This window comes from Dunckerocampus dactyliophorus, chromosome 2, assembly GCF_027744805.1.
Source record: "Dunckerocampus dactyliophorus isolate RoL2022-P2 chromosome 2, RoL_Ddac_1.1, whole genome shotgun sequence".
Taxonomy (NCBI): Eukaryota; Metazoa; Chordata; class Actinopteri; order Syngnathiformes; family Syngnathidae; genus Dunckerocampus; species Dunckerocampus dactyliophorus.
Window position 1 is genome coordinate 20,044,314 of NC_072820.1, and position 14,962 is coordinate 20,059,275.

At 41.5% G+C, this 14,962-nt stretch overlaps 1 protein-coding gene across 3 annotated transcripts in view; it reads left to right on the forward strand.

The window, feature by feature from the left end:
• The window catches only part of LOC129177180 (nuclear receptor coactivator 2-like), a 35,801-nt gene extending 20,882 nt beyond the window's left edge, over positions 1-14,919 (forward strand). For all 3 annotated transcript variants that reach the window (XM_054768018.1, XM_054768019.1, XM_054768017.1), the window contains 17 exons: positions 2,922-3,110; positions 3,762-3,863; positions 3,983-4,123; positions 4,193-4,340; positions 5,128-6,319; positions 7,218-7,446; positions 7,542-7,727; positions 7,804-8,007; positions 8,082-8,190; positions 8,292-8,460; positions 8,701-9,012; positions 9,123-9,191; positions 9,511-9,700; positions 10,126-10,330; positions 10,404-10,560; positions 11,249-11,323; positions 11,403-14,919. In XM_054768018.1, the coding sequence (XP_054623993.1) occupies positions 2,922-3,110; positions 3,762-3,863; positions 3,983-4,123; positions 4,193-4,340; positions 5,128-6,319; positions 7,218-7,446; positions 7,542-7,727; positions 7,804-8,007; positions 8,082-8,190; positions 8,292-8,460; positions 8,701-9,012; positions 9,123-9,191; positions 9,511-9,700; positions 10,126-10,330; positions 10,404-10,560; positions 11,249-11,323; positions 11,403-11,414 (3,689 nt within the window). In that variant the 3' untranslated portion in view covers positions 11,415-14,919. The remainder of the gene's footprint in view (positions 1-2,921; positions 3,111-3,761; positions 3,864-3,982; positions 4,124-4,192; positions 4,341-5,127; positions 6,320-7,217; positions 7,447-7,541; positions 7,728-7,803; positions 8,008-8,081; positions 8,191-8,291; positions 8,461-8,700; positions 9,013-9,122; positions 9,192-9,510; positions 9,701-10,125; positions 10,331-10,403; positions 10,561-11,248; positions 11,324-11,402) is intronic.
• Positions 14,920-14,962: the final 43 nt, after the last annotated feature.

Here is a 14,962-nt window from a genome sequence, read left to right on the forward strand (position 1 = left end):
GACTTACAGAATTTAGAGTAGGGATGTGCAAAGTGCGGCCTGCGGCTTATTCTAAAAATTACAATCAAACAAGAAAATTCTCCAAAAAAATTGAAAAATGTGCAAAAAGGCATAATGTAATGAGAAAAATTTTAAATGTCAATGTTTGTGGTCCCTAGGATATGTATGAGTTCCGTTCTTACAGTGTGACTGATGTCAGTAGCATCTTATTAAATTATAAATTAAATTACTAAATTATAGCTAAATTAACTCCTACGTCCCTCACACTGTACACAGGACACATGAAGGACAATGCAATACAGTAATAAAATGATTAAAAACAAGAATTAAATGAAACAATAAATAAAAACGTGGCTTATTGGGATGAAGAAGTAGAACAAATAAAACAATAAGACCACTGTGCTTAGATATTGCTGTCCCTTTCATAGGAGCAGATGCTTTAACATGCTAAAGTATCCAATTTTTATCCTTAATGACGGTTGTGTTAATTAAACGTTTAATACCAAAAGTGCTGCCAATATTGGTAGGTTTCTCATCTCTCTGAGCTATGATGTTGCTGGTCTTTTCCGTGGCGTATTTCCACCAGAAGAGCCTGCCTTAAGCTTGGGAGACACAATTAAGTACACAGTTAATTAATAAGTGCATGGCTCAGATCAAGGGTACCCTTTGCTGTCTTCAACTTCACTTGAGTAGTATTTGAAATTGTTGTTCTAACAATGTGTACTATCCCTATCACTCTGACGTTTATAGAGTGAGGAAGCTTACCAAACCATAAATTAAGCCTGTTCATGTTTTTATTTTGCGTTAGCACGGCTATGTTGTAAAAAAGTGTCTATATTTGGACATTGAAATGTTACATGTAAAGCATGTCTACTTTTGTTGTGAAATTAACAATATTTTCTCTGATCATTTTGTCATGATTTCTACTTAGAATTAAAGAATGATGTCTGAAATTGGTTTCTAATGTGTTTTATTCAAATATTCTCAGTGTAAAAAAAAACAACTGTCGTGTAATCATTAGTGAAAAGTACATTACCTTCGTGTCCGCCTGCTGATGAAAATTTTGAAGAACATAATTCCATGGAAAAACAAACCCCATGATGATTACAATGGTATATATTCATGGAATAATTACTCAACTCTGCAACTAAAGTGATTTTTTGTGTATAAAAGAGTAAAATAAGATTATTTGAACAAAAGTCTAACACACCCAAATTTCGTGTCCAGCCAGTTATGTACGTACACTTCGAGCTCACAGCGTAAATTGCGTATTGCTAGTAAATATTCAATTAGAAAATAAAAAGTGCCTTCTTGGGCCAAACAAAACTTGTATCCTTCCGCCGGTTATTGGTCAAATACGCATTCAGCAGGGGAATGTGTCGTCGTGTCCGCCATTTTGTGTCAGCGTTATGTACGTTCAGTCACGACCTCGGAGAAGCAGCATCATTCAATTCAACGAGCAATCGGCGGTTTAACAACCATTGTCAAGTCTAAGGTAAGATTTTTTCATTTTTATATATATTGGAGAAGATCTTTCTGCACTTTTGAAATGATTTTTTTTTGTCGGGAGAGTTAAAAATTTTGTGTTTATCAAGCAGTGTAACTTGTTTTGACAGCCGTTGTTTTTATTCCCCGTAGGTAGCCGTTCGTGTCATGTGCACGAAGCGGCGAAAAAAAACACGCGAAGTGGGCAAAATTGTTCATCATTACTACCAGCCAGCGAGCGCAAAACTGAGTTCGGTTGTACTTTATTGAAGTATTTAACAATGTACTCATGTTATTTTTGATCAATCCTCATCCACAAATCCATCAAAGTCCATCCCAAATGAACAGCGGGGCAAGTTCTCCATCAAACACGCCAGGTTCCCTGTCGTCATTGTCAGTCAGTCTCGTTGCCGTGCGGCGCCTCAGAAATGATGCTGGCTTTAGTGAAAGCTCGAACAGTGCATCAGACACGTTAGCCCAAGCATCCACAATCCATTAGTGAAGATGTGTTCGCTAGCTGTCATTCATCGCTCCCATGCCGCTCGCAACTTCAATTTAAACGCCGTGTTTACACCGATGTCCAGCGGTTGGCGTTCCTTCGTCAAGCCTCCCGGAATGATGTTAAGCTCCAAGTTAATTTGCTGCATTTGTGATGCGTGTGAAAAAAACATCCGGTCTCTTTCCGTACACGTCACTCAGCCATTTGTTAAAAGGGGAAAAAATGACACCACATCACAGAATCTTGTAATGGTAATTTATTTACAAATGATACAAATGTTTTATTTAGAAATTATAATGCATTTAAGTTGAAAAAACTACTTTCTGCATGTGTGTTGTATTGTTCTCTGTAACATAAAACAGTAGTAGGACAATGTGTTCACAGATTACAGAATGGCAAGAAAGTTTGTGTGCCACTCTGGAAGATGTAATGTACATAACTCGGTGTACACATATGATTTTTACCAAATTTTCAGAGCTTTAACTCAAGATCTAGATTTGTCACTTATTTTTATTTACTTTATCATACTCTCTCAAATATAAGTTACTTTTCTAACAAAAGGCAAATCTATGCAGAGATAACAGCATAAAGTGGACACCGAGTTATGTACATTACATTTAAGAAAGAGTGAACTTCGGAGGGTTGCTATGGGAAATGGAAGATGTCTCGAGCTCTGGTATGTTGGGTGTGTGTTTTGCAATGTTTGAAGTTTGTGTTTATAACTTTACCAAGGTCTATCCACGAGTTTGAAATTTTACTCAAAATGTAACAATTGGGTACCCTTGATCTGAGCCATGCACATAAGCGATGATATATACTGTACTCCACGGTGGAAAAAGTTTGGTCATCCCTAATTTAGAGAATTCTCACAGAATCTTACACAATAATAGATGATCAATCAATTATCTGCATTATTTTTTTGTTTCGTTTTGTCCAGTCAATCATCATAACGGCAATTCTGCAAGCAGGAACAGCCACACCTTCACCTGTCGCATGCTAGTTAACCCACACATGGAAGGTGACGCGCGGCAGGCGTCAGAGCAGCACGAAGCGTCCCAGCAGAAGTACGAGACCATGCAGTGTTTCGCCGTCTCCGAGCCCAAGTCCATGAGGGAGGAGGGAGAAGGTACTTGAAGTACCCCAAGTGTATGGATGTCTTCGGCACCTCACATGAGCATGTGATCTGTCCAGCTTAGTTTCAAACATCGGTTTTGGTGTTTGTTTTGTGGATTCTCCCCTCTCTGTCTGTACTTGTCCCTGTTGCCTTCCAGCCTCTCTTCTTGTCTCCATCTTGATTCCACATCACTCTAACTGTCCCCACTCTCACATTCTCTTGTGTCCCGTCCTCCTTTCATCACCACTCTCTCTGCTTGTCCTCCCATCCTCTGGGAAAGGCTAATTAGTGTACGACACCTCGTCATCCCCCCATCTTGTCACGCACGCACACACATGTGCGCGAGCACACACACGTCAACGCGAGGGAAAAGAAAGTGTCTGACGCGCTAATTTTAGACATCTGACAAGCAGATATTGTGCTGATGTCTCCTTGGACAGCTGGAGGAGATCTGGTGGACAGATTTAGGCCAGCATGTAGGGTTCTTGTGTTTAACTGCTGTGTTTCAAGGTGAAAGGTCGCTGCTGGTCCAGTTTTCAAGCTCCTTGCCAAGTTGTTAAACCACACTTCCACGAATCTTGTTGATGTAAAACACGTCCGCACAAGTGCTGCTTTGTTCATGTAGTCACTGTTTTCTTTTAACGTAAGTTCTTCAACACACAGATCTGCAGTCATGTCTCATCTGTGTGGCCAGAAGAGTTCCTGTGAAGGAGAGAGGTGCCATGGCCTCGTATGAGAGCTTCACAACGCGCCAGGACCTTCAAGGTATGTGGAAGATGTAATGCACCGCGTTTTAAACTAAAACAGTAAAAATCTGTAATATCAGATTGAAAAAAATCATCTGGCTTGGATGCAGATTGCATTTCTTTATTTTATTGTCCCAGGTAAGATCACATCCTTGGACACCAGCCTGCTGCGGGCCTCCATGAAGCTGGGGTGGGAGGACCTGGTACGGCGCTGCATCCAGAGGTTCCACCTGCAGAATGATGGCGACATGTCCTTCGCCAAGAGACACCAGCAAGAAGGTGAGGAGCACTGGTTGTGCTGACGTTTTATTCATTTGTTATATCTCAACCTCATCTTCATCTTCTCAGTGTTGACTAACGGCCAGGCGCTCAGCCCCCTGTATCGTTTCTCACTGTCGGATGGCGCCGTGGTGTCAGCTCACACTAAAAGCAAACTGGTCAGGTCGCCAGCCACCAACGAACCGCAGTTCTACTTGTCGCTGCACATCCTGCAGAGGTAACTTTGTCGCTTTCTCTCAGGAAGATGATGCTTTGTATCAGGCTGTCAGGTCACATGCGCTGCACTGCAAGGTTTCACATTCAGAGCTTTATGTGCTACAAAAATGTTTGAGTTAACTTGATAGTTAACTTTGTCAGTCAAGTCACTTCCTGATCTCAAATCTCACCAGGTAGAACAACACTTAAAACTTCATAATCAATTCAACTATAATTAATGCACGTTGATAATCGTTCCACCTTACACCAGTGTACATGTTGTGGTTGCTCCTCACATGTCCTCAAAGCCTTGATTGAAGATAAAGCTCTCGTCTGTAAAATGTGCTGCAGATATCATCGCATAAAGGACCATTTATGATCCAAAGTCACTTCTAGACCTTCTGCCATGGTCACAAGATCACAAAGTGACTTTATGAATAAATCACGTTATAGCGTGCATGGTAATAAACTCCCACTTTCACTTAAAATGAATCATGATGATGGAGTGGCAAACCTTTTATCCTTTTAGCATTAATGCTAGATTCACATTGAACACATTCAACTCCAGCTCAACAGCTCAAGTTTATGCTCTGCCTGCAGAATACTGTCAGCACTCATTTAAAAATGTCTTTTACAACAATTCCTGAAGGAAGCATTTTGTTTTTTTAAACGCCAGAACCTGTTCTTCTCTAACTGACGCCAATATAGATACTGTAGATGTGTATTATAAACACGGTTTATAATTCACATTGTGTGGTCCACCAGCCTCTTACTAGAACACGTCTTCACTTTAAGTGTGTTTGTTTTAGGGAGAACATGAGCACCATGGCTGTGACTGCCTCCCTGGGTGGGGCCAAACCCGTCACCCTGAGCGGCTCCTGCCCAGACGCCACAGTCATCACCAACCACCTCACCACATCTGCGTGCGGCTATGGCCGAGCCCCCACGCCACAGGGAAACGGCCACGTGCTCAAGCTGGGCAGCCCCTTAACCCCGCAGGGAAGCCCCAGCATCACCTCGGGGGCACAGGGTGCCATTTTATCCCCTCGCCATCGCCACAGTCCCAGTATGGCAGCAAGCAGCAGCAGTAGCAGCCCCCAAATCCCCCAACACCCCTCTGCTTCATACTCACCTGCTGGTGGCCTCCACTCACCAGTGTCCGTCTGCAGCAGTACGGCAAACAACCACGGCTTCAATAGCAACCCGCTTGGTGCCCTGCAGGCCCTCAGCCAGGGCCATAGAGCTTCACAGGGCCTCGCTGAGGGCCAGCATCCCGACTCCTCTGATAGTAAAGCTTCTGACCTGCACAGCCCTCTTCCCAGCAGTCAGGACAAGGACCATCTCAGTTTAGAGGCAGATGTGCTTGGACGTTTTGTGGAGCAGCAGGCCTTGTTGTCATCCCAAAGTCAGGAGTGCGAGCTGGTCCATGGAAGGGACGAGGACCCTGACAGCTTTGAAGGAAATGGAAGCTTGGATGAGCTGGGCGACACCCCAGACCGCCTTCTGAACACCAAAGGCCACACCCAGTTGCTCCAGCTCCTTACCACCAAATTGGAACCTGCAGATCCTTGCTCGTCTCCGCTGGGGGACGAGCAGAACTGTAAAGAGCTGGCCGGCCTAGGGGGGGTTGGTGCCTGTTTAGGGGTGGGACCCAACAACCACTCCACTTCGCTCAAGGAGAAACATAAAATTCTGCACAGGTTGCTGCAGAACAGCAGCTCACCCGTGGAGCTGGCCAAGCTGACGGCTGAGGCCACCGGGAAAGAGCCCACTGGCCCTGAGTCCGCCACGGATGACAACATGACCACCCTGTGTGAGCTGGGACTCAAACAGGATCCGGAGAGCCCCAAAAAGAAGGACAACGTTTTACTCCGTTACCTACTGGATCGTGACGATAACGGCATCCTGGATAAAGCCATCAAGATGGAGACCGGTGATGGCCCGAAGCTGCCCAACATTAAGACGGAGAAACCAGACGCAGGTTACAACGTGGCTGACCAGGTCAGTGAGTGTTGACTTAAGCTCAGTCATTGGTCACCAAGGGCTAACTTTAAGAGAAGATGATTGAGGCTCTATTAGCTTGTCTGTCATTAAAAAAGTTCTCCTGAAAAGGTGTCGCTTGACAAGACTTTGATGTGTGGACTCAAGTTAACAGCTCCTATTAACAAGCTCTAATGATTGACATGTGCAGAGAGAATGTTGCCAGCTGTTTAAAAGAGGGTGGAGAAAGGAACACAACACAATATTAACTTGACAAGCTGATCACTACACATGACATGTGTGCACTAGCAACACATCATATCATATGTTATGTGAAATAGGACAAGCTGACTGCAAGTTACAGTATGCTTTGAGTGTGTGTGCAACTACACTTGATATTTGTCTGTCTGTAACACAAGTACAATAATTACACATACAAGGCTAAAATTTGTAGCCTGCAGGCTTGAGGCTTGTACAACAAACACACACGCACACACACACACACAGAAATGCATGCAGTAGGGAATGAAGCGTGCACTAAACAGCGCTGTGACTGTGCAACTTACTGTACATCACACATGACCTCATTATTTGAGACAACAGTGTATTTTTAGCCCTATTTCATTCATCAGCGAAACGGCCACAGGAAGTAAGCATGCATTTCTGTGTCATTTGGAAAAAAAAATATATATATATGTATATATATATATATATATATATATATATATATATATATATATATATATATATATATATATATATATATATATGTGTGTATATATATGTATATATATATATATATATATATATATATATATATATATACTGGTGTATGGCTTGTGCATCACAAAACTTGACTTGTTAAGGTATGACTATGTTAAAGTATGTAAACGCGGTTTCCTGCATTGGCTGCTCTCAGACCAGCGAGCTAGAGGAGCTTCTGGAGGATCTTCAGGGCGGTGGCCAGCAGCAGCTGTTCCCCCGGCACCCCCCTTCCCAAGGCCCAACGCCCACTTCCTCCTCCTCTTCCTCTGCAGCGCCCGGGTTCTCCATGGAGAAGCAGAGCATCATTGGCGACATCCTGCAGATGATGGACAGTGGCCATGGCAGCCCGCCACCTCAGCAGCGCGCCTTCCCCTCCACTGCAGGTACATCAGGTTGTGTGGTTGTTGTTTTTTTATGGTCTGCTTGCATTGAGGCAAAGTATTTTTATCCTCCATCTGATACCTTCAAACAACTGTAGGTGGCACCCGGCCTGGCCACCCAGTTCGTGGTGCTCCTCCTGCGAGAAGCGTCTCCCTAGATGGTGCTATGGGCCCTGGTCCCTCCAGGTCCCTCCTACCACAGCACAGGAACAACAACCCCTACTCTTTACCTCAGCAGCAAGGCATGATGGGAAGCTATGCAGGCACAGCTAACAACCAGAATGGTGAGGACGCTAAAAACCAAACAACTTGAAACAGGATTACACTTTAGCATAAACTTATATACTCTTATGTTCTCAGCCATGTTGGGTGGTGGGCCAGTACGGGGCTCCCTGCAGCATGACTGGAGCCCCCAGGGGCCTGGAGGAGCCATCCCAGCACCAGTCATGGTCCAAGGTGTCAGACCAGGCCGTATGGTGTCCAACATGAACAGTGCTGTACCATCTAAGGGCAGCAGTGTGCCCCCATCTAGATCCATGGTCAACATGCAGATGATGGGCAGCGGTGAGCGCAAACCACCACTAGATAACGAAACGTTTATTTTGTACCTTCTTCAATGTTTTGCTTTTGTCCATCAGAAATGGAGATGGCTAACTCCACCTACCCTCAGCAGCGCACACAGTCCAATCAGACGGCTCCGTGGCCTGACAGGATGATGATGATGTATCACTATGGAAACCAAAGCAGGTTAGGGAGTCGTTCCTTGACTTATTTTGTTATGAGCCATGATTCCATCACAGTATTCTTATGGGTAACTTTGCTGGGACACTTTGCTTTGAATCTCTCAGGTCGTCATACAACGTCCCCCAGGAAGACGGGATGGGCTGCTGTGGGGTGGGGTCCGAAGGTCCAGCGGATGAAGGAACCCTTCTGAACCAGCTGTGCTCAGTGCTGAAGGACTATGAGGGACTGGAAGAACTTGACAAGATGTTAGGGATCCCCACACTGGCTGGACAGGTTAGTTGTATATTATTGAAGCAGTGCACTTTTCTTTACTTTGGCAGATACTGAAAGGCAACCAAAATAATACCACTTAAAATAATACCTTGTTGAGGTACCAAGCATAGTTGTAGGGTACCTAAAGGACGGAGCTAAGGAAATGCGACATTAATGTTTTTGACTCCACATTAAAATCCAGTGTAACATCATGAAATAATGTTTTTATAGCAAATATTTAATATTTCATCCTCTTGTCAGGGTCCTCTGTCAGACCAGGACCAGTTCTTCAGCTCCTCTGACCTTGCGTCCTCCATGAAGCCGCCTCTGTACAGTCAACACTACACCGCTCAGTCGGGCTATGGCGACATGCCTCTTGACTCCTACCTCTGCCCTTCTATGGGTGCCCACATGGGGCAACAGAGAGTCATCGGCTACCCCCCAATGATGAGAATGCCTGCAGTTGCTGGGCCCAGATCGGCTGGCTTGAGACCTGGCGGGCCGAACCCTGTAGTGCCTCCACAGCCCAACAACTTGAGGCTGCAGCTGCAGCACAGACTGCAGGCCCAGCTGGTACTACGCTCAAATAATTCCTAGACAATATTCCGGATGCTTGTGCTGTTGTTTTCCAAGAAGACAATTTCTATGAGTGAATGTCAACTTTTATTTGCTTTTGCTTTTAGAACCGACAGCCCATGGTGAACCAGATGTCCAGCATGAATCTACCTCTCAGGTCCAACGTTCCAAACCAGGTCAGTCTGCTCCTGTGTGAACTGTGAGGAATGAGCAGTAACTACAGTACATTTAAATAAAGTTTAATAATTCTTACATTGTAAAGTTTGTCTAACTTCCTGTTCTTTTCCAGGGGACACCATCAGCCCCTAGTTTGTCATACAACAGAATAACGTGTGGCTGGCAATGCACATTTTTGTAGTTAGGCTTGAGCACTGAGAATTATGCCTAGCAACAAGTGGCTGTGCAAAAACACTTGATGTGACTAAAAAGAAGAAGCAATGCTGTGCTTGGAGTAAATGGAGCTATTATAATGGCCTACCATGTGTGTCTCTCCAGGGATCGTTCAACGCTCAGTTATTGTCTCAACGTCAGCACGAGTACCTCAGCAACCACCTGCGCCAACGCCAGCAGCAACAACAACACGTGCACCAGCAGCGTGCCATGATGGCTGTCAACATGGCTGCCCCCAGTTCACGTCTGTCTCAAAGCAACACGCAACAGTTTTCCTACCCGGCCCCCAGTTATGGTACTGAATAATATCCTGTTTGAAGTTGTTTCTATGCCAGTTCCTATGCAGTTTTCAATATATACACTGGACATTACATTAGCTATCTGAACAAACATCCACATCTTAGTTTTGTGTGGTAGGTGACAAAGCAAATTAGTGTACTAATAATATACGTCTAATGATCAGTTAGTACTTTGCACACCCCTGTTCTAATTGGTATTGGTTAACTTGACAGGTGTCAGTGTGTACTACTCAGTGTTTTCTTATGAGACTGTGGCGCATGTTGGCCTCTTGTGGCCGAAACGAGTATTGCATCAAAACGCAACGTATCAAACTATGGAAAGAACGTACCTGTATACATAGAGATTTTTAAAAATGATACAATTCATGAATAATGTACATGTTTTCAAATAAGTATGCAATTCATTCTGTCCCACCTTCAGGCATAAGTCAGCAACATCAGGACGCCGCGTCAGGCTTCTCATGTGCTTCCGGGACCCCTCAGAGCATGTTGTCCCCCAGGATGGTGCAGGCCCAGAGTGCTGTGATGCAGCAGAACCAGACCCAAATGCAAGGAGGGGCGCCAGGCTACTCAAGCAGCGGTGGTGACCTCAACGGGTGGATGCAGCCTGCCAACACCAGCAACGGGTACAAAAGACACGTTTTAATGTTTATTTTTATTATTATGATGTTACTTATTACTATGGCTTTTTATTTGCAGCTTGTACCAACAACAAACGCAGTTCTCCTCACAAACCACTGGAGGCATGTACAACAACAACAACAACAACAACAACAACAACATGACCCCTAGGGGAGGCAACACGAACCACATGTCAGGTCACATGACCCCCATGACCGCCATGACCTCTGAGCAGGTGAGCCACAACCACACCTGAATGTGAACTCAACCTGGAATGGTTTAATAAGACCTTCATCCGTAAAAATACAACACAGTGTACAGTCCTTATTTATCACGGTTAATTACTTCCAGTCCTGACCATGATAAATGAATTTCCACAAAGTTCCTTATTTATAAATGGAATATTTTCATAGTTATAGCTGTAGCAAATGATCAAGTCTGGTGTGTGTGTGTGTGTGTGTGTGTGTGTGTGTGTGTGTGTGTGTGTGTGTCACCGAACATTACAGTAACATTATTTACACCTAGTGACCAGTGTAGAATAGTAAATATCATTCACAGCGGCTTTGAATACATCTTCTAAATGCCTTATATTTGTATTTTAGCTCATTTAACCATTTCTCTGCGAAAAATGCTTAATTTAGGCAAAGAGTATTTAAAATTTGCATCAATATACATATTTTTGTACAAATAATAGGCCATATTCAACCACAACACAGCATGACTTCTTATATTTAAAAAAAAAACGCGATAGTGAAGCCACGAAAATTAAATGGTGAAGTGCCGAGGGACGACTGTATTTGGAGTGAGTGCGGTGGTGCCTTCGATGACAGTCTGACATGACAGTTTCCCTTCACACAGACTTACTTTGACTTAGTTAAAGTCGAATCTCGTCATGAATGACGTTGACTGAATGTGTCCCGCAGGTGAGTGACAGCAGTCTGATCTTGGATCAGCTGGCAGAAATGGACATGCTGACACAGGAGGCCGACATCAACTCTGTACGTTGAACTTTCTTCTTTCTTCTTCTGTTCGTTCACATGAAGAAAAAACTCATTAAGCATATTTTGTCTTTTCTAGAACTTTTGCTGACTCTGGACACAAAATCCTGCTTAGTTTGACTCTCATCCAGAAAAGGTCCAAATGTCGTCTTGACCAAAAAAGACTTAAAGGAAACAAGCTGATTCCCTTTACATACACAGGGTGCCCCTAAAGTCTGGACATATATTATGACACATAGATTAAAAAATGTTTCATATATAAATAATTTGTGAATACTTAAAAAATAATATTAAAATAATTAAATAATAAATAAAACATATTATAAAATAATAAAATAAAATACAAACCTTTTGTCATATTATATCTATATTAAATGTAAAATGTAATAATTTAATACTACTGTATATGCATTTTTGCTGTGTGTCCAGACTTTAGGGACATCCTGTATTAGTGCTAATACACACACACACACACACACACAAACATATAACTTGTTCATTAAGACGCTGTTTTTCTGATAAACGTGTGTGTTGATGATCTCAAGCTTTAATTCAAATTTGACCTCAACGTGGTTGTTATTTTCACATTTTATTTGTGAGACTGAGGCTCCTACAAATCTTTTATAGCTGTTTATAAGATTTAAAGTAGATGAAAGTTTATCTTGTATATTGTTGACCTTAAAAATAGAATAATATATTTCGACTGCTGTAGTTTTTGGGCCATGAGAAGGGGCAGGGGTGTACAGATGGTGTAAATACCAGTAAGAATAGATCTTATATTTCCTAAAGTGGTATTACTTTGCAGCAATGCAGAGTGGAAAGCCAACAAACACAAGATTCAACCTCAAATGATCACTTTATGACTTTTAAAAAGTAGAAAAAGCTTTGCTGGCTTCACTTGAACCAAAATGATATCTTTCCATTTGGTTGGCTAAACTCAGTCATTGCTAACAGAGTCAATACATCTCGTAATCTATTGTATGTATTTCTATAAAGATGGTACACGCTTTTTGACTTTCAGCCTGACAGTTGAAGTCAATGTGAAAGCGAATACATGCTAGACCTGGGGTGTCCAAACTTTTTACCATGAGAGCCGCATACTGAAAAATGTCAGGATATTTACAATATTCTTCAGCTTTTTGTTTATCCAACACCTTGTACAGTGCTTAACACATTTATTAGACCACCTGACATAATAACACCTATATTTCATACAGCTTTCAAAAATGTTATTCATTTGGAAATGAACAACTAAATCATTTTTTCACACATAAGCAAATAACTTTTTTTTGTCTGATAACAGCTTGTAAACTATTTTTTCCCTGTTCATGAATGCAAGTATTTACTTACATTTTATGAAAAAAGTATGTAATAATAATATTGTGCTTTTACTATTTTTTTTTTTTTTTTATAAATAGCAAATTTGATCATTCATGCCTAACAACAATAATTGCATTTTAGCAGTACTGCACTGGTGTTTTAACCATTACAAAACATAAAAAATGATTTCAGTTTCATTATTTTAGGGCAGCTGTGGCATATACCTTCCATTGGGTGGCGCTCTAACACGATTGTCAGCACTGTTGATCAACATTTGCATGCTATGCTATGCTAACTTTTTTTTTTTTTTACATAACCTTTTTCTTTTTACTGTGGCCCTAAACCTTCTTTGTAATGTTCTGATGTGGGCCATGTTTAATTCTATTTTTAGAATACGCTGCGGGACAATAAACAAATGAGCTGCGGGTCACAAAAGCCCCTCGGGCCATGCTTTGGACACCCCTGTGCTAAACTAATAAGCTCATATCCTAAGCCTTAACTGACTTTAGTGGTCACTCGCCAACGTTAGTATGTAGCCTCTTAGCATTTCAACGTGATTGACTCCATTCGACTGCTCAAAGAGATTTAACCATATTTCATTAAAACTTGATTTTCAACAACAAGACGCAATGACGCTGCAGGCTTAAAATGGCACTAGAAGGTTTAAGTGTAATGTTTTAATTTAAAAGAGTGCATTTATGTAAAAAGCCTGGACAGAAAAACAAACAAAGTTATATGAACCTATACCAACTGGAATGTGATAGACCAGGGGTGTCCAAACTTTTTCCACCGTTGGCGGCTTTCAGTGCAAAGGATGTGGGTGGGGCATTTTGATATAAGATATTATCTTTTGATATTTTTCATTTTATACAAGAAAAAAAAAACTGCTAAAACCAATGCATATGCAACAAAGGTCAGTGTTTCCCACAGGAGTGCAATCTATCTGTGGCATTGCGTTGGGTTGGGCGACATGACGTCATTGTGTAATTCGCATAATTGGCCATGACTCAAAACGCAAGACAGAGTGGAGATTTTCAAAAACTCCAACTAGGTGTGTGCTTGTGTGTGGATGGGTAAAACGGACCTTTTTGGTTTGTGATTAAAAAAAAAAATGTAAAAGTTTTTTTTTTTTTTTTAAAAAAAAGGTAGGACCAAATTTATCTGTGACGGTCTCAATTTAATCTTGGTGGGCCGCCACAAATAAATCAACATATGGGAAACGCTTATGTTATATATATTTAAAGAAAAAAGCATGCACGTCAGTTTTGTGTTATTAGGATTGGGTTATTTAGCTTTTTCCTTACGTGCTTTTGTTTTCATCATTTTGGCTGTTTTTTTAGCAGCTGTATTCATAGAATATGCCAAGGACTGATTAAAAAAAAAATTAAAAATAAATAGGGGCCGCAAAAGGCACCTGGGGCACACTTTGGACACCCCTGTTATGTACGTTTGAGGACGAATACTAGCATGTCCATTAGCTGTTTGAGGTGCTTTCAGCTATCTTTGTCTCTTCTATTGATGCTCCTGAAATGATACACAGGCTTTTTGTATAAACTTGAATGATGACACACTGAAATGAATTGTTAGCCTTTTAGCACTGATTCTTCAACTGTTGTTGTTTTTTTTGTTTTTTTTGGTGGTTAAAGCCCAAAGACTTAATGAGGAAAGCCATTCAGATGTTGTGAGTGGATGTAAAGCCTCTCGTAGTGCACGTATGTATTGAAATATATATAAATACACTACTTTTCTTACTTGATAGATGATATTTTTATGGCTGCAGAATACTGTTTCATGCACGTAACTTTGATGCTAAATAGCTAGCATAATAATAATGCCTTAGAAGTGGGTGAGTCTGTGTGACATTTACACGTTTCATTTGCAGAGTGAATGTCTTTAAAAATAGATTAGCTGGAAAAAACGTTATCATGTCCGTTTGTGACGACAGTGTTTCATCCATCTTGTGTTGACAAGTAAATAAATAAATATATAAAGTGATGATTGTAAATCCAAGATGGAATTATATAATTATAAACTTTAATTTGGCGTCAGAGAATTAAACCCAGGCTAAAAAACATTTTATTTTACTGTACTTTTTGAAAATTGTTCTACACTTTAGTGTAAAGTTACATGATTGACGCACACGGTTCACAGTTTATTAAAAAAAAAAAAAATTCCATGTTGATGCTGTTTAATGAAGCAAGTTGTCAATGCTAATGTTGCTTTTGTCCACGCTGCTTGTTAATTTATGATTGATGCCACTGTAAATAAATTATTTTTATTCAGAAACACTCCTCTGACTCTGTCTTCACAGCAACTCTT